The sequence below is a fragment of the Budorcas taxicolor genome, chromosome 5 (genome assembly GCF_023091745.1).
Source record: "Budorcas taxicolor isolate Tak-1 chromosome 5, Takin1.1, whole genome shotgun sequence".
Taxonomy (NCBI): domain Eukaryota; kingdom Metazoa; phylum Chordata; class Mammalia; order Artiodactyla; family Bovidae; genus Budorcas; species Budorcas taxicolor.
The window spans coordinates 79,607,459-79,627,949 of record NC_068914.1 but is presented as its reverse complement, the minus strand read 5'-3'; the positions used below and the strand labels follow the sequence as shown (position 1 = coordinate 79,627,949).

The 20,491-nt window shown below is 39.5% G+C and overlaps 1 protein-coding gene across 2 annotated transcripts in view; it reads left to right on the top strand.

The window, feature by feature from the left end:
• Positions 1 to 20,491, top strand: part of ANO6 (anoctamin 6) — a 235,836-nt gene that overhangs the window by 183,047 nt on the left and 32,298 nt on the right. For both annotated transcript variants that reach the window (XR_008199419.1, XM_052641519.1), the window contains exons 9-12: positions 1,192 to 1,297; positions 5,220 to 5,280; positions 13,550 to 13,692; positions 16,671 to 16,748. Coding sequence is in view for 1 of the 2 variants with exons in the window: in XM_052641519.1 (XP_052497479.1) it covers positions 1,192 to 1,297; positions 5,220 to 5,280; positions 13,550 to 13,692; positions 16,671 to 16,748 (388 nt within the window). In the remaining variant the exon portion in view is untranslated. The remainder of the gene's footprint in view (positions 1 to 1,191; positions 1,298 to 5,219; positions 5,281 to 13,549; positions 13,693 to 16,670; positions 16,749 to 20,491) is intronic.

Here is a 20,491-nt window from a genome sequence, read left to right as displayed (position 1 = left end):
TTTAGGGGTTCACTTTCACCTTGTTCTGTATGGATATTCCACTGCAGCAGCCCGATTTATTCAAACATCAGTTTTTACCTTACTGGTTTGCTGGGTCGATGCTGCCTGTTATATATCAGTTTTGGTGTATACAGAGGTCTCTTGCTGAACTCTTTATTTTTCTCTTTTGCTCAGTTTTTCTTAACTTCAAGGGCTTCCCAGGTGGTTGACTGGTAAAGAATCTGCTTGTCAATTCAGGAGACATGGGTTTGATCCCTGGGTTGAGAAGATCCCCTGGAGAAGGAAATGGCAACCCACTCCAGTATTCTTGTCTGGAAAATCTCATGAACAGACGTTGGTGGGCTACAGTCTGTGGGGTCACAAGAGTCAGACAGGACTTAGCAACTAAACAACCCCAGTAGCACCTTGTCCTTTAGGAGATGTCTTGACTGTTCTAAGGCTTTGCTTTTCTATTAAATGTATAGCTCAAATAAGGGAGAAATGACATCTTCAAGTATTGATTCTTCCAAATGATGAACATGATAATTTACCTATTTATATAGGTTCTTCACTCTTTTACAACAGTTTTAACATTTTCTCCATATAAATTTTGTACATTTTGAATTAGATTTTTGTTCCTGGACTCTTCATATTTTTAAGTTGTTGAAAACAGTTATAAAAAATTAAAATTCTTAACTGTGGCAGGTCTTTAGAGACACAGTGTCTTTTTTGTGACCCTACACATATATACCGATTTTGTGTCCAGCAAACTTACTAAACTCATTTATTCTAATAATTTATCTGCAAGTTTTACTGAGTTGTCCATATAAACAATTATGTAATTTATTAGGGATAGCAGGTTTTTTTCCTTGCCATTCCCCTTGTCTTTGTTTTTTTGTTTGTTTGTTTTTTACTAACTATGTTGGCAGTGATATCACAACCAGTGAAAAGAAGCGGTGATAGTGGAATATATTATCTTGTTTCTGATGTAAAGGAAATACTTTCAGCCTTTTACTGTTAAGTATAATGTTTTTTTATAGGTTTTATACAGCGAGATTTTATCAGGTTAATGAAGTTCATTTCCACTCCTAGTTTTATAAGAATTTAGTTAGTTTTTTTTATCATGAATGGATGTTGGATCTTATCATTCTGGTAAAAAGTCGTGTTCACTAAATTTTTAAAAATTAAACTTTATTTTTCTCTTTTCTTTAGCAAAGAAGTTTGTGATCCCGACATTGGCGGCCAGATCATAATGTGTCCTCAGTGTGATAATGAGTGTCCATTCTGGTCACTCAATGTTACTTGCGAGTCCTCAAAGGTATTTTTTTCAAACATTCACAAGTAATGAAAGCTTTTTTTGCCTTCTAATAATTTTAAAACAACATAGTACCTAAATTTTTTTCCTCTTGAGGAATTTAGAAAGGTAATTTTCAGCTAAGCCTTCATTTTCAAAGATAGATATAAAATACATGTGTTATTCCTTGTTTATAAATAATACATTGAAATTAAAAGCCTTATCAATAATCTCCTGAAAGGTCAGTGAAGAACTGTAGAATTGAAACTGCTTGAATATTTCAAGTAATCAAAACAGATTTCTCAAACCTGCTTATCTGGCTTATCTCATAAATACTATTTAATAGGTTTACTGTTATAAGTATTGTCCTTAATTCAAGTATGGAAACCTGAAATCTGTGCTTGTTTTTCCACTTTGAAAGTATGCTAAAACTCTCCTTGGATTTTTAAAGACTTTGCAGATCAGATTTAGACTGTATTTATAAAAATGCATAAGAAAGGTTTTGTCTTCAAATGGTAACAGACATTCACTTTGTCTCTAAACATTCCTACCAAACACATCTGGTTCCCCTTACACATGCAGATAGATGGTCTTGAGCTATATGACTTCTTAAAATCCAGGAGGTTTAGCAAAAGCATTGAGACTGGAGGGAGCTTTCTGAAGGGCATACCAGCAAGACTAGACAGGAAGAAAGATGGTTGGCTTGCTTCAGAAGGTTTTCCTGGCAACTTTGACCTTCTTAGAATTCTTCCCTGTCTTGATCTCTCTGTCCCCTCACTGTGCTATGAAAGTTTAGGAATATTTCTATGATCTCAGAATATTCTGATCTGCTCCATGTACACAGCTAATATAGTGATGCTACTTTATAGTTGAGACTTCGCAAACTTATACCTGGATTATCACTTGACACACGAAAGAGTGCTGTGAGGCAGGCAGAACAGGTGTTAGCTCTGTTTTACAGATTAAAACACTGAATCTGCGGGCTTAAATAATCTGCTCAACCACCCGCCTGGTAACAGGCAAGCCAGGAAATGACAGCGCATCTGCCTTCCTTGCTGTCGCCACGTTCCTCACTGGCTGCCTGCAGGACCATGCACTTCACCCCGAATGGAACTCCGTGTGAAAAATTGCTCCACCACTTAATTAAGAGGATCGCAGGATATTGTCGACACATGTATTTTTATACTTTATGAGTTAAATTAGATTTCATCGCCCACTCCCCTTCAACTAACACAAGTTCTAGACTCTAAATACCCATCATAGATCACTCAAAGTGAAAGACTTGGAGGTAGCAAGAGAGAAGCTGCCTTCCAGCGCCGTTGACTCATAAAGGTCCATAGTGTGTATCTCCAGGGCACAGGATTTAAGGCAAGTGCAAAGGACAATACCAGAGGCAAACTGTACTCCACAGAGTACAAATGGAAATTCCATTTTCCTTTAGAAATTTCCACACTGTCATGTTTTGGGGGGAAAAAAGTGAATCATTCTCTTCCAGTTTCAAAAAAAAAATGCTTTGAGTCTTTTCAGACTGATTTACAAAGGGAGGGAAGTGTATAAAAGAATGTAAAAGAATGAAATGAAAAAATAACATAAAAAAGGAAAAAAGAGAAGCACCTTTCCTGTTTATTGGTTAATTCAGTCATTTCTTCATTTATGCATTTTATAGTCATTTCTTTCCTTTTGGAAAGTGATGGAATATTCACTAGTTGATATGTATGCCAGAATTATTAATAAATTAGAAATAGATAATCAGGATCAAGGAAATGAAGAAACAGTTATGGAAATAATCAGGATTGATACTGGTTTTGTGACTGAGCATTAAATAAAGTTCTTAGCTTTTTAGCTGGCAAGATAAAGAGGAAATATGGTTAAGTTATAATGTTTAGGTCTTTGAAATGCATTGTTACATAATTTTGATTTTGTTCCTTTGCAGGAAGAAAGCATAGCAAATTGTCACTTTTCTAGATTCTAACTTTTCTAGGTTTCTCTCCTCCACTTAAAATCATCATGCCTGCATGTGCAGCTCTCTCTGCCTTCCTGCTTCACATGACTAACGCAGTGTGCTGACTCGGGGCCACTGTTAGCACAGCCAGCTTTCCCTCTCTGCCATCCTGCCAAGCAAGCTAAGCTAAGCTTCTTACCAAGAAAACGCTTTGCTTATCTTCCCGCTTACTTCCTGCTTCCATGTTGTTTCTGGGGCATGTAGAGCAGAGAGGCCAACCATCTTATACTTTGAGTTCCTCGATTCTCACCCATATGGCAAAAATGGTAACTTCCTCCAGGACACCTAACTGTCTCTCATAGGAGTGCAAGGCACATCTTGCTTTGCAAGATGTTTTGAGCTCAGCAGCTGCAGTGAGCTTGGCCTTAGCAGTACACCTGCCTTTTCTTGCTGTTTCTTTCCCTCCCATTCCTCTGGTATTGACAGATGTGCTTCCAGTGGCTTTTTCTCAGCATAATAGGATTTTCTCTTTCTTGAGTGGGAGGATAGAGGCATCAGGGCAAATAAGGAGGTATCACATAGAGAGAGGTTTGCACTGATTCCTAGAAGAGAAGTGACACTGGACAGAATCTTCAATAATAACATTATAACACGCAGAACCGTATTTCATGGGACTTTTCCTATAATAACTTTTCAATAAAGGATAAGACATGACATTAAAAGAGAGCTTGGAAAAGATGGTTCAAGAGAGTCAGAGCTGAAAGAGTTGAAATCTGGGTTCTGTGTAATCCCAGGACTAGAGTAGGTAGGGAGCTCTGTTCCCCAGATTGATCACTCATTTGTTAATTCTGTCTTCCTTGAGCTAGATTTTTGAGAGGAGTAATTGAATGACAGTTTGGGACTATTCTTTCTGCTCAGGAAATATATGTGTGATTGAGGAGCATCTAAATGATTTGGAAAAGGATATATAAGAAGATGGGTAGGTGGATATTATTTTATAAAAATAACCTTAACTTTTATTTAGCTGGAAGTTTATTCATTTTGCATCAGTATAAGGGCAACCCAGAAAGAACTTTTAAAAAGTCAAGTTTTTTACTTAGGAGCAGCTTTGAATTTTCCTTAGCCCTGAAGAGTTTGCTTTTTATCTATTTATTTTTTAGCCTATAGCTTCCTTTTCTAGCATGTCTTCTTTACTTTTCATAAGATCTTTCATAAAGTTGATATTGTGTTTGCCACTTTTTCTGCTAATTTTATAGACCTTTTTAGGAGATATAAAAATGCTCACTGATGAAAAATTGGTAGCTAATTGGAAATTTTTTCAGGAATTAATAGAGGGAGACAATTAGCAAAAATTTGAAAGTTAGTAAGCTAGTAAATAGAGTATGTAGTGTATTCATTCATGATCACTGAGCCCTTTTAATGTCCGCAAAAGCACTTTTGCATCTTTATCCTGATGAAAGCTTCTGTCAGCCATGATAGAAAAGTCATCACTGGATTTGAGGAAAACAAGCTCTGGAGGCGAGCCATCTTAAAGTAAACCCCAGCTTTGTGCTTCTCTTAAGAAAACCAGGAATTCGGGAACTTGCCCCCTGACCAGGGTGGGATGATAAGATGCAAATCATAAATCTCCAAGTTGTTTGGAGTTCATTGTCCTCTTAGGGCCATTCTGTTTCCTCGAATTCACTCTGATCGTCCATAAAAAGAGGCTGTTATTCAAAAGTATGTTAGAGGCTTTCAACAAAATGGAATCTTAGCAGCTGTGCTTATTTCTTTATCAAGACACAGAAAGATTCCTTTGGAAAATGTAGTCTGGTAAAAGCTGTGTGCTTTCAGGAGAATGAGAAATCTCGTCTGTAAGTATGTAGTAGATGTGGTGATTGTCAAACTAGGCAACAGATTTAAAAGAAATTTCCAGACGGTAATATATACAAAGCAGCGCATATTTGATGAATTCTACTAGGTGAAGAACATAATTCATGTAAATGTCATTATTGTATTTTACAGAAATTGTGCATCTTTGACAGTTTTGGAACCCTAGTCTTTGCAGTATTTATGGGGGTGTGGGGTAAGTTATATATATATATTTTTTTTTCAGTTTCCTTTTGCCTTTTAACTGAAATCAAACAAACAAAAACCCTAAAATCACATAAGTACTGAACTTAATGTCTTTATACGGTTTTATAGGGAGAGACTTATCAAAACAACCCACCTTTAGTCTCGTGGGTTGCCCAAGCTTCAGCTTGCCTGGAACTCCACATTTATCATTCTTAAGGCCATTGTATCAATTACTGCATATAAAAATACCTCAAGGTGTAGTGGCTTAAAACCCACGTGTATTGTTTCTCATGGTTCTCCGTGTCAGGTGGGAAATTCGCCACCAGGGTTGGTGTACAGGGCTCAACTGGGCCACCTTGTCCTGGTGTGCATGGTTTCTCAACCTCCAGGAGCTGGACCAGCATTCTTCACATGGCAGTTCAGAGTTCCAAAGAGACGCAGAAAAGGAAAAGTACACATCAGGCATTTGTTAAGCCTACATTTGCATCTAGTTTGCAAATGTTCCATCAGCCAAAGCATGTCATGGTCAACCCAACAACAATGTGAAGAGACGGGAGGACAGCTCAAGGGCTTAGATAATACAGGGAGGCATGGTTCACTGGCAGCTATTGTTGTATTAGCATCCCTAGCTGTGATCCAACCTAATTTTCATGGGGTTGGGGTTCAGGAAAAGCAGCAACATGGGGATTCCAGGTAAGCTTTCTTGTTTATAAACTTCTGTATGAGTGACTAGTTAATAAATACATGCTGCTACTCTTATCATAATAACATTCTGTTTAATAAATAGGACAGATGTGATCCTTAAGAATATAATTTGTATATAGAAGCTTTAACACTATATATTATTTATCTTCAAGAGCATCATTAATGTAATGAGGCAATTATCATTTTATACAGACTTTGACATGTTTAATTGATGTAAATGTTCTACCATTGGAGAAAAAAAATGTTCATTTTCGAAGATAAATGCATTTCCAATTTCATTGTGTGAGTCTGGGGTAAAACAGTTCAGGATGTAGATAGGTGGGGGAGGAAACAGAACCAAGTTTCTTATTTTGGAGAAGACAGCCTATCAACACATGCTACTAACATACAGATACCATTGTTTATAGGTGTTCCTGGCGGTATTTCTCTTTTGCAGTGGTTGTGCCTATGAAGGGTCCCCAAATGAATCACAAAACAGACAGGCCAATTACTTTGGACACTTTTAAGAGATGTTAGTTGCCACTCCTGCATAGAATAAACTGTAAGATAGCCAAATGTACCTAATAAGTCACACTGTCATTCAGACATTTAGCATGTTTTGGCTGGAGACCAAACAGTAGCTAATATTTGCCACATGGAAGAATAAAGATCAAGTTCATATATTAAGATTCTCTGTACTCCTTCACTGTGAAATACACCTTTCATTTTTTTCATCCTGGTAAGAGGGTGAGTGCTGAACATGTGGGCAGGGGCAGTTTTAACTAAATTGCCCAAACCTCAGTCTCAACGCTAATTCATAATCTATAAAATTCAAACACATCTATTGAACTCCACATGTTAATAGAGCTGATAGCCCTAATTAAAAGAGATTTCTTAAATGAAGCAAAAATTACTAACTTTGACACAAAAGAAAAGCTTCAAATTTCCTAACCAGCTCTGCTTTCTGTGATCATTAAACTACACCATGTTTATAGAAGTGACAGGCATACTGAACTGCTGATTTTATTTCATCAGATTTTAGAATGCAGAAAACATTTCAGCCCTGCTCATGGCACCATATGTGTATCTTTAAGGATATGTGTGTGTATGATGAAGTTTTTATTTTAAATGCCTTATTGCTTTTCTTGTTACCTCTGCCTGATGAGAACTACTGCTGGGAACCTCATTACAGAAAGCCTGCAATTGCAAAACTGAAGTTTTTCATATCACCATTATCATATTCCTGTACCATCTCTTGTGCCCAGATGTATGTTGCAGAGTATTTTTCTTCTCCCTGGAAACTATAAACGTTGAAAGTAGAAAACCTTGTATAATAAATTTAGCGTAAATCATGTACTTCTTTGAAAAATATCCCCCCTTTTAGGCCAAGCCAGTTCATCTGCTCCTACTGACTCCTCGAGTGCTAAACACCAACTACTCCCAGTGGAAGCAGAGGTTGTGAAAGCCTTCTCCCCTCTCTATTCCTTGTCGTTTCTTACCTACCTCTCTTCTCCCCACCAGCCTCTTGGCTGCATGACTGCCATTTTTAATTTTCACCTTTGAGTTCTAGGGTGGGCCTAGTGATTTCTAAAAAAACTCAGAAACCTAGCTCGTAAGAAGGGGGATTTCAGGAAGCCGTCACCCTAACTAGCTGCACTTGGAGATCAGAAAATGACTATCACAACCGTTCGTTTCGGGTCTCTGCTTCTGTGGCTGCATCCACACTAGCAAAATGATGCAACTCGTATAACCACCTCTGTCTGCATTCAGCTGCATTTCTGATGTCAGTGACACACAGGTGCATCTGATGGGCATGTTAAAAACCACATCTGGAATCCTAGCTGCAGGAGAGTCTGAGAGATGTAATTTTTTTTAGAATTACAATTTTTAAAATTTATTCAAATATAGTTGATTAACCACATTGTGTTAATTTCTGCTGTACAGCACAGTTTTTCAATTATACATATACAGGAATTTTTCATATTTTTCCCAGTATGGTTTATCACAGTATATTGAATATAGGTCCCTGTACAATATAGTATGACCTTGTTATTTATCCCGAGAAATGTATCTTCAGCCTTGTAGTCTTTCAGTTAGGAAGTAGGAATCTAGGCTAAGCAAACTCATCTGCCTTTCTGAGTGATGACAGAAGTCTGGATAGTTTCAAGACCCAATAAAACCCGCCAGGCCTTTAGCAGCAAACTGTTAAAGCAACCAGAACGATCCCAGCTACAGAGTGTGCCTTGTCCTTAGACATTGCTGGATACAACCACCTACACTGTGTATTAGAATCTTCCATCAGATGGATATTTTCTTTATAATATCCTGATTAAGAGGACCAACTGGTTTTGGTTCCCATGGTCCTGGGCAGCCTTCTCTCTTTTCTTATTCTATGTTCATTCTATGTTCTAATGGAACGTATTCCATGTTTCATATTCTATGTTCATTTTATTATTCTGTGTCTCTCTCGGTCAGCTAGAGCTGCCTGGTACATGGTTTGCCAGAGAATGTAAGTGCCGTGCTCCCCTCTGGAGTCCAACCAGTTGTTTTATTTTCAGGAAGAGAGAGCACAGAAGATACAGAACAGGAAATCCCTGTCTGGCATCGTGCAGAGTCGCCCCAGGTCCCCGTGCTGTCACTCTGGGACATGCAGCACCGTGAGCAAGCAGCCACGTGGCCCAGGCCACTCCAAGCATTGAGTGGTTATACTGGGCTATGGAGTCTGTCATGGACCCTGCTGAGTTCTTGGCTCTATGAAACGAGGAACTAAGAAACTCCCACCCATTCCTGCAGCCCTCCAGGGTTTTGAGGATTTGCTACCCACTCATTATTTTTCATCAGGCCATTTCTGGCTTGCACAGCAGTCCTGTCACTTCCCGCTCAGAATGCGTCCACTTCAGGATTGGGTAAAAGCATCCATTTTATGTTCAGGTTCAGGAAGGAAGGGGAAGGGTATCCACTGTTCTTTCCTTACAGCAACTGATTAAACTGCTTCTCTTGCTTTTTGTAAGAAGTTTTATTTTCATAACTCATCTCCTGCTAATACTGTTGTTAGATTATTACTGAGCAAATGAATGGCTGTTACGCTTCCATTCTGAAGATAAGGAAAATGACACTCAGGCAGATGCAGCAAATTACTAGAGGCCCCAAAGACAAAAAGTGACAGTCAGAACAAGGGCTCTTAGGTACTTGGTTGTCACCAGCCCTTAAATCAGTGACAGGATGCAGGGAATAGTAGTAAAGTTGCAACAGACTTTTAAAAGGATGCAGAAATATTTATTTGATATAATTGCACTATCTTATCTGGGAATCTGAGAAATGGGCTAGAAAATAATGGTTCTACAATCTTGATCCTACCTCACCTATGCAGGTATGGGCCCTTCTTTCTGGATCAGGAGTAAGAAAGCCCAGCCTCACAAGATCAGTCCTGTTCATTTCATCCACCTGCTTGTAGATGCCAAAACACAGTAGGACTTTCATGTCCTGCATCACAAATTTTTTTCAAATAGTTATGTTTGAAGATATAAATTCATGAAAGCTGCTCTTTCAAATGAAGTAAAAAGTAGTTTTCTTTACTTAGCAGAAGAAGAAAATAAGAATTTTCTTCATTGGAAATCAATAAAAATTTCAAAAATAGCTGTATTTCTCATATTTCAATTAAAGTGACAAAATTTAGAGAGTCCATAAACACAGGGAAAGTATCCAAAGTGGCTTTAGAGAGCTTTTTCCAGGCTAGCCTTATAAAGAGGCTATTAAAAGAAAGATACCATCTTCTCACCCACCCACAGTCTCTTTCTTGAGGTTGGAAAGGGCCAGCATGTCCCCTGGTGAGTGGTCCTGGGTCAAGTGAACCATGGGACAGGATGGTACATATGATATTTTCTCAGTCTCTCTCTCCTGAATAACTCCCAGCACTCAAAGGGCCGGAGCCACCACAACCTCACCCATCAACAGTTGCATCCTCCTCTCAGCTCCTCTAGGCCCTCAAGACGGGCAAAGCAGAGAGTGGTATACAGTGGAAGGTCAGGCATAGCAGGGAGCGGCTCAATCGAGCTTGGCCCGCCAAGTAGACGATTGCATCCTTCAGCTGAACCAGGCAGTGGCCGTCCTCCAGTTTTTGGAATGACTTTCCACAGTACATTCATTTAACTAATACTTACCCAGTGCCTGCTGTTTGCTAGTGTTTCAGCCACGGGCAAAACCAAATCCCTGCCCTCACGGACATCATAAATGATAAATGCAGGAGCAAACGAAGGTCAGGATGTGAGTGCTATCCATTGTGGCATGCACAAGTGGAGATGAGAGTAGGGAATAGAGTGTGTGCCTTTTTTGCAGAGTGTACACTAGCTCTGGACTGATTTCTTAGCTGCAGAGCGGAAGACAGAGTGGAGAGAACATCATGGGTGTGAAGTGTAATGCAGTGTTGGCAATAGAATTCTCAAATTAAAAAGTAGGGGTCTTCTGTTAGATAAGGTGTGTGGTGGTGTGAGCCCAGGGGTCTTTAGTAAGTGGGTGGTGGTTCTGCTTCATGTGCAGCCCGAGGAAAGTTGGCTCATTCCCCAAAGCTGGGATCTCTTTGGAGTATCTGCATGTGAGACGAGCATGGGCCAGATGGGGAGCAGGAACAGTCAGTCACAGCCTAGTCCACAGTTAGCTGGTGCCCTCAAGGCTTTCACCCCATGGATACTTCATTTCCCCCGAATGGGGGAAGAGCGCGAATGGCTGGGCAGGTTCTCAGTGGTGGAGGCATCACTCTCTGTACGGAGCACTCACCACTGTGCATCCCTTGCACTGACTGGGCTGAGCCAGATGAGGCTGTAGAGTAGCTGAGCTTGGTACCACGCTTCCGTTCCAACAAAGTGGTCTGTTTTTGAAGGTTCTGGTCAAGGAGTCACAAGTGCTGTCTTACCCAAAAATGAGGGACAAACTCTTTCATTCTGTGCAGGGCATGTAGAAGGAGAAGGGCCTGCCCTGAAAGCAGGAGCTGCTCTGGGGACTGGTTGAAATCTTTCTAGCTTCCCAACCACACAGGAGATGATTAGTGGCCTCCCCCACTAACTGTGCTCTTTGCCTCCTTTGACAGCAGCATCCGTGGCAAAAAGCCAGGCTGCCACCCATATATGCTTGTGAACATCAGGTAATCACAGCAGTGGCATCATGAGGGTTAGTGTATCCACAGAGGCAGTGTTGGGACAGAGGGCAGTTACTAGCTTTATGTCCTGGAGGAGGAGAATCAGACACTGGGCAGGCAAGCAGTGATGATGTCTCAGCAGAATGGGTGCTGGAACAGAGCCAGCAGGAGGCGGGTTATGGAGCAGGCAGCTTGGGCAGTTAGGCTTAGTCGTAAGAAGGGCTTGGGCTCTGAAGCCAAGCGTGCCTTGCTTCGATACCTGACTCCTTATCTCAGGCAAGTATTTGAAGTTTTCTGTGCCTCTGTTTCCTGATGTCCAAAATGGGGGTGGTAATAGCAGTTACCTCAGAGGGTCATGAGGGTCTTTATAAATGTTAGGTCATTTAGCTCAGGACAGCCTGTAAGCTGGTTCCTATTTCCCCCATTTTCCATAGAGGGAAGCAGGGACTCAGGCTGTGGAAGCGTTGTAACCAGTAGTCAAACACCTAGTGATTGTCACAGCCAGAATTCAGACTTGATTCCAATGTCCAGATTATCTCTGCTCTCACTCACTGTTGTTGGAACATCAGTGAAGTCACAACAAACACTGCCGGACATGGGTATTTTGAGCATTCCCTCTGTCCTCGCCGCTGGGAAGCATTGCTTTCACCTTCCTCATGGCGCATCTTCAGGCTTCCCCCGCATGTCCAGCTGCCCATGGCAGGGTCTGCAGGATTTCAAGACAGCCTCTGTTTGCCCTCTACCCAAAGGCTCCCTGTTCTCTGCAGGTTGATTCTTAACCCTGACTGCCCCGTTGAGCTTTCCAAAGACAGAAAACAATGTCAGACCGATGAAATCAGCACCTTGAGTGTGGTGCCCAGGCTGAAAACATTTTAAGAGCCCTCAGTGCTTCTCATGCAGCCAGGGTGAGAACTGCCGCTCCATAGTCCATGCAGAGCTCATCCACTCTTGCCCCAGTTGCCGCTGCAAACAGGACAAATTCTCTGCTCAGTCTGGGTCTTTCTCTTGAGTTCTAGACTTTTATCTGCCTACCAGACATCTCTCCTGGGGCCCACAGGCAGCTGATCAGAACCGAATCAGTTGTCTTCTCTCTCAGACTTCCTCCCTTTCCTGCCCTTCTTATTTCAAGGAATGACACTAGAATTCAGGACACTGCCAAAGCCAGAAACCTGGCAAGCATCCTTGATCTTCCCCTTTCATCACACCCGTGTCCAATCTGTCTACCTGCTAAAATGCCATCTTCTCCCACCTCCTAGCTGAAGCATCCTGGACCTGCCCTTGGGTCTAGCTGCCTCTACTCCTTCTTGACCGCCTTTGATGTCTCCTCCATCTTTAAGGCACACAGAGTCCTTTGTGATATTCCCCTGCCATCTGGCGGCCCCACCCATCTCACCACACTCTGGGCTCTATTCCAGACTATTTGAACTTCCTGGAAAGTAGTTCCCCATGTGTCTCTTTAGCATCTTGCCTTTGCACACACAGCTCCCTGGGGGAAATGGCCTTAACATTCTGCCTTCACCTGATCAGCTCTGTGGCATCTCAGAACTCACCCCAGAGGCCCTCTTCTCCGGGACAGACTTGTTATCAATACACTGTGACTCTGTGTGCCCAGACCACCCAGCACTTACCTAGATCACAGCCCTCTTAAACGTCCACTGTAAGTAGCACTTCACTGTCATTCCTATATACTTAGAAGCTCCTTGAAGCAGAGACCATATCTTTTTTTCTCTTCATTCTCAGTACTCAGTAGAGACTCAGAAATATTTGTGGGTGTAACTGGTTATTCCAGAATTTCTGTGTAGAAAGGGTTAATGGGTAGAAGAAGTACCTAGGGGATTTACCCTGAAACCATATTTTCAATGAACACTTAGTGTTGTTTCTGTCTAATATTTGAAGTGGCAAGTCTTGAAAAATAATAAAGATTTCTTAAAATTATTTTACTCATACTTTATACAAATTTGAAAAATATATTTCCATATTTAAGAATATTATTTTAATTGGGGCGACTTGGGAAGTAGAAAATAAAGATTTGGGGACCACTAAAGCGTTCTCATCCCCCAGGCCATTTGGAGGGAATGAGGGAGAGGGATGCAAGGGGAAGCAGACTAAAAGATGGACCATGGACGGCTTTGAATTATTATAGTTACCTGTGTTTTTTATTGGCAGTAATGTGCTAGTAGCAGATGCCTTAGTGGTAGACAGGATCACATTCCTTCTGACCATCACACTACTACCCTTCCCATGATATAGCCTGGTTTCACAAGTTGGATAAATTATCATTTTCCTTAAAAAATAAACATTAGCTCACTTTTCTGTTTTAAGTATTAGTGTCATCGATAATTAAAATTGGATTTTATTGACCATGTACAAAAGTGTTGTGAGTAATTAATATTATTCAGTACAGATTTCTGAAGCATCACTGATCCTTGAAGATGCACATGATGCTTTTCTTTCTCTTTGTTAGTAACCTTGTTTTTGGAGTTTTGGAAGCGGCGCCAGGCAGAACTTGAGTACGAATGGGACACTGTTGAGTTACAGCAGGAAGAGCAAGCCCGACCAGAATACGAGGCACGGTGTACTCACGTGGTGATAAATGAGATCACTCAGGTAAATAGGATGTCGTCTACATGTAGTTTAATCTATATGTTGCTGGGGTTCTCAAACTTGGTTGCACACTGGAATCACCGAGGAGCTTATAAAATGTTGATGCCCAGCTTCTGTCTATGTACACTCATGGTACTCAGTGGAATAGGGTACATTCTGGCACAAAATTTTTTTTAAAGCTTCTTTGGTGATTTTTAATGTACAGCCAAAGTGAAGGAGCAGTTTAGAATTGTGGACACAGGAGACAACTGTGGTCCTTTCTCTCTTAATAACAGTAAAATGAAAAATACATAAACTCTGAAAGAAATGTATAAAAGATATATTGATTTGTATCTTTTCATACCAGTAAAAAAAAAAAAAAAAAAAAGACAGTGACATAGAAGGAAAGACATTGATTTTCATAGTTGATTCTCAATTTTTCACATGCACCCTCATTATTACAGCCCTCTCTTTTTTTTTTTTTTTGATACAATATTGCTTCTGTTTCATATTTTCGTTTTTTAGCCACAAGGCATGTAGGATCTTTGCTCCTTGACTAGGGATTGAACCCACACAGCCTGTATTGGAAGGCATAGTCTTAACCACTGGACTGCCAGGAAAGTCCCTACAGCTCACTTTCCATCATAGACTAGCTGTCTTGCACTAGGCCTCAGCCACTGCTCCCCCTTCTGGCTGGAATGTGCACAGAGTAGTGTGACTGTTATCCTAAAATCGGAGAATGGATAAAAGGGGAAATGTTTGTTGAGATGCCGCTGTATTCAGGCCCCATATTAGGCGTTTTTATAACTAGACAGGTAAATATGCTGCTTTTATTGTTGCTTCAGAATTTAAAAATAAAACTCTCTATCTCTGTATAAACATTTCAAAGTCAGTGAAAGATGATTTTTTAAAATCATCTGCATTATTGCTTCTTTCCATCAACATAGAAAATTTAGAGCCGATTGTATTTGCAGTCATCAGTATAAGGACAGTAGGTTTTGAATACGAATAACTCTTGGAAAGAAAATGCTTTTTACCAAGAGCATCTGAAAATGGCTCCAGCTATAGATTTTATAAATTGAATCACAGATTTACAGAATGTTGGCACTAAAAGGGTCTGGAGAGAGCAGTTCAACCTCCTCATTTTATAAATGGAAAAAAAACGAGGTTCAGTTACCCAAGAGAAGGTGACAGTTGTCTTTTATAATGTAACAGGCTCCAAATAATTTCCATTATGAATAGTTCTCTTGTTTACAGTGAAAGACGGGGGTCAAAGCATGTGTTTGTGAAAGATTGTACATTCAGAAAAGAAGGCTGAAACTTAGACAAAATCAGATGTGCATAATGTTTTTGAGTACTGAAAAACAAATGCCTGTGTTATTGGCAACGTATGAAAAATACTGAGGAAAAGATATTTTGGAAATTTAAACCTACCCATTTTAAATTTAAAATTGCCAGCTAATAAGTTAAATTTCCATTGTAGCATTGCTTGGTAAAAAATTGAAGATGAAGGTTCATTTTTTTCCTTCTTATTCCTCACTTTGCTTTTATTGCAAACACATCCTCCATTGTATAGAGAGGCCAGCAGTGTTGTGGTGAGGCCCTGGGAATAAAACATAAGGAATTCATATCCAAACACAACAACTTACTAGCTGAGTGATATTGGAAATTTGTTAACTTCTCTGTGCCATAGTTTGGCCAGCTGTAAAACAGAAATACGAGAGTTGTTTCCTCATTTGACTGTGGTAAGCTGATGGAGTTAATGAATAGAACCTACTTGGAATAACTAAGACCTGGAACAAAGGAAATGCCATGTATATGTTTACAGCTATGATCACATGGTTGATTGGGCCTCTCAAAAAAATCTCAATATATTTATATAAACTATAAAACAGAAATGCCAAAAACTCAAGAGTTACACTTTGTTAATACAAAAGGTCAGTCAGGAAACTTACAATGGATACCTGGTACTTGCAGATACCTGCAAAACTTTCTGTCCTGCACAGGCTCTTCGCTATCACTGCAGTCACTTCTGAAATCTGAGACAAGCTCAGAAATAGCGTTGTCGGATACCCAGACTGTTGAGCTCAAATCATAGCAGATAAACAGTATGTTATTCACACTTGCCTTTTCAGAAACTGTTAGTAAAATAAACACTGCACTGGTTTTGTTGTGTGTATATTTGAAATTGTTAACCAAAAAAAAAAAAGCATGCAATTTTGAATAAGGAGGCTGAGTCTGAAAACTAATTTTTTTAAAAAATTAAGCCTAGGCTTTTGAGACCATGTGTTTTTTAAGAGCACCCAAGAATGCATTTTTCCTGGAAATCAAATGTTAATTTTGTATAGAGGCTGGGATAAGTTAATGATTTTATCTTTAAACTCTGTGTGTGTATGTGTTTGTATGTGTGTTTATCAACTTTAAATGTACAATATGATAAATTTTGAAACATATATATATATATATATATATATATATATACAGGAAGGCAACCACCACCACAGACATAAACACAGAACAATTCTTTTATGCCAGATTGTCCCCTTGTATATTAATAATTTTGGATTCTAGATCCTCCCCGAAATCCTCACCTTGACAAGCACTGATCATTTTTTTCCTATAGCTGCAGGAAAAAGTGATTTTTCCTGTAGTCTTGTTTTTTTCTGGAATTTTTATATGAATGAAAATGCCTAGGATGTAGTCTTCTGTGTCTAGTTTCTTTTAATTATCACAATCCTTGTGAGATTCACCCAGGCTGTTCGGTGTATTCATAGTTCTCCTTTGAGTCAGTAACTTATCATTATACACATATACTACAGTTTGTTTATCCTTTGAATACATTGATGATGGGCAATTGGGATTTTTCTAGTTTGTGTTATTATGAATAAATTTCTGTGAACATTTACATATAAAAATTAAACCTAGGATATAGCAACCAATTAGGAGAAAAGTCATTTTGTTGGAGAAATCCTTAATTGACTTTTTTTTTCTTTTTTAATTAGGAAGAAGAGCGTGTTCCCTTCACCACCTGGGGAAAGTGTATACGTGTAACCCTCTGTGCCAGTGCTGTCTTTTTCTGGGTAAGAATCTGCAACAGGTTTTTTTCAGAATCTAATTTTAAATGTTGAGAAAACTGAAAAGTTGAGCTGGAAACTGTGCAGTCTCATAAAAAAGATTGATTCCAGAGAACAATTAAGCCACCACATGGAGTGGCTCTCAAGGTTTCACAGTAACTCCTGCTACCCATGACTCTTCCGACTTTTTTTTACCTCTATTCTTTAAATCAGATCCATGGTTCAGGTTTTCCAGTTTCTAATTGAGAGACCAGATGGGAGGCATCAAGTATTCTAAAATTTTCCAAGAGTAGCCTAAATAAAAAGATAATAGGAACTATCAAAAAATAAAAACTTCTGAAAGACATAAAAGAAGTCTTAAATGCTTCTAGATAAAAAGACAGTGCTTGTAAAATATCAGAACTTAAAGCAATTTTGTGTTTATTATTAATAAAATCATATTGTTGCTCTTCAGTCACTAAGTTATGTCCGACTCTTTGTGACCCCATGGACTGCACCACACCAGGCTTCCCTGTCCTTCACTATCTCCTAGAGTTGCTCAAACTCCTGTCCACTGAGTCAGTGATGCCGTCCAACCATCTCATCCTCTGTTGCCCGCTTCTCCTACCCTTGGTCTTTCTCAGTATTAGGATCTTTTCCAGTGAGTCAACTGTTCCATCAGGTGGCCAAAGTATTGGAGATTCTGCTTCAGTATCAGTCCTTCCAATGAATATTCAGAGTTTATTTCCTTTAGGATTGACTGGTTTGATCCCTTGAAGTCCAAGGGACTCTCAAGAGTCTTCTCCAGCACCACAGTTCAAAAGCATCAGTTTTATGGCCCTCAGCCTTTTTTATGGTCCACCTCTCACATTTATACATGACTACTGGACAAACTATAGCTGTGACTATATGGACCTTTGTTGGCAGTGTGATGTCTCTGCTTTTTAAATACGCTGTCTAGGTTTATCATAGCTTTTCTTCCAAGGCGTGAGTGTCTTTTAATTTCATGGCTGCAGTCACTGTCTGCAGTGATTTTGGAGCCCAAGAAAATGAAATCTGTCACAGTGTCCACATTTCCCCATCTATTTGCCGTGAAGTGATGGGACCAGATGCCATGATCTCAGTTTTATGAATGTTGAGTTTTAAGCTAGCTTTTCCACTCTCCTCTTTCACCCTCATCAAGAGGCTCTTTAGTTCTTTGCTTTCTGCCATCAGAGGGGTATCATCTGCGTATCTGAGGCTGTTGCTGTTTCTCCTGGCAGTCTTGATTCCAGCCTGTGACTCATCCAGCCCAGCATTTTGCATGATGTACTCTGCATATAAGTTAAATAAGTAGAAGGACAATGTATAGCCTTGACGTACTCCTTTCCCAATTTTGTATCATTCTGTTGTTCCATGTCCAGATCTAACTGTTGCTTCTTGATCTGCAAATAGGTTTCTCAGGAGACAAGTAAGGTGGTCTGGTATTCCCATCTATTTAAGAATTTTCCACAGTTTATTGTGATCCACAAAGTCAAAGGCTTTAGCCTACTCAGTGAAGCAAAAGTAGATGTTTTTCTGGAATTCTCTTGCTTTTTCTATGACCCAGTGGATGTTGGCAATTTGTTCTCTGGTTCCTCTTCCATTTCTAAACTCAGCTTGTACATCTGGAATTTCTTGGTTCACTTACTGCTAAAGCCTAGCTTGAAGGGTTTTGAGCATTTCCTTACTAACATGTGAAATTGGTGCAATTGTGCAATAGTTTGAACATCCTTTGGCATTGCCTTTCTTTGGAATTGGAATGAAAACTGACCTTTTCCAGTCCTGTGGCCACTGCTGAGTTTTCCAGATTTTCTGGCATATTGAATGTAATACTTTCACAGCATCATCTTTTAGGATTTGAAATAGCTCAAATGGAATTCCATCACCTCCACTAGCCTTGTTGCTGGTAATGCTTCCTAAGATCCACTTGACTTCACATTCGAGGATGTCTGGCTCTAGGTGAGTGGCCACACCGTCATGGTTATCCAGGCCATTGAGACCTTTTCTGCACAGTTCATCTGTGTATTCTTGCTACCTCTTCTCAGTCTCTTCTGCTTCTGTTAGGTCCTTGCTGTTTCTGTCCATCTTTGGGGGGCTTATTATTAATAAAATCATATTAGTAACATAATGAGTTTTATTAGCTCAAGAGACTTACCTCCTGGCTCAGCAGTAAAGAATCTGCCTGCAATGCAGAAGGCACAGGAGACACAGGTTCAATCCCTGGGTGGGGAAGAACCCCTGGAGAAGAAAATGGCAACCCATTCCAGTATTCTTGCCTGGAAAATTCCATGAACAGAGGAGCCTGGCAAGCTACCATCCATGGGGTCACAAAGAATCAGATACAGCTGAGCACATGGCGCAACATTAGCTTAAGGATATCTAGGTTAGAGAATAGGACATGAAGCCCAGATATGAGCTCAATAATAATTTAACATATGAAAAGGAAGGCATTACAAATCAAGGAGATCAGTAAAGATTATTCAGTAAATGGCAATGAAACAGTTGTTAGCTATTTGGGGAAAAAAAGGAAAGATTGAAATCATACTCTAAACCACATTCTGTGATAAATTCCAGAAAAGAAACATTTAAAAAGTAACATCATAAAAAATTAGAAGTAAATATTGATATTGATATATATATATATATATACACACATACACACACACACACACAATTTCTAGATGTGGAAGAAGTTTCAGAGGAAAGTATTATCCAGTTTCTATGCATCAAAAGCATCCTAAATTTAAACAGAACATCCAGAGGAAATATTTGTCAACAAATAGGACAAAGGGCTATTCAATACATAAAGACTTCAGAGCACTTCTAAGATAACACCAAAAATCTCGGGAGTTAAGAATGCAGAGGAGATGAATATGCATTCAGAAAGGAAAAAAATACAATGGCAGATGTCAAACCTCAGTGGTAATAAAATCAGTGCACATGAAAATGAAATACAGTTTTTCACATCTCAAATGATAAGACTCTAAGGATGAAGTGCCAAGTGATCACCTACTCTCATACCTAGACTACTGGATTTATACGCTGCTCAAATGGCAACCCGCTCCAGTGTTCCTGCCTGGAGAATCCCAGGGACGGGGGAGCCTGGTGGGCTGCCATCTATGGGGTCGCAGAGTCGGACACGACTGAAGCGACTTAGCAGCAGCAGATAGCCTTCTTAGGAAGCAGTTTGGCAGTACATATCAAAAGCCAAAAATATTCTTATGCTTTAATCTACTAATTCAGCTTTTAAAAACTTTTAATCAGGGAGTATTTCAAAATGATAAAAGTCAGCATGGATTTAATCAGACATTTTATATACATATATAATATTTGTGTTGATATATAAATATTATATATACATATATAAAATCTCTGCCAAAAGTGTCCTCCTTCCAGAATATTAGCCATGAAAAAGTATGTCCACAAAAATATTTTATGACCTATGAAAATGTTATGATTATGATGGGCTTAGGAACAAAGTTAATATGTAAAATAATTTTTATATGCAAAGTAAATAGTTCTGAAGGAATTATGCCTATATATAGATGCATTCTTTCCTATTTTTATCTTTTATTCATTTTGATATTTGAAGTCTTTCAATTATAGGTGACAGAAGATCAGTCTCCAGTTGGTTTAAACAAGAATCAAAAAATGGGAGTGGGTGAGATTTCTTGGTTCTTATAACTGAAAAATCTCATGTCTGAGGTGTGACTTCAGTCAAGGGTATTGTAGCCCAGATGATATCAAGG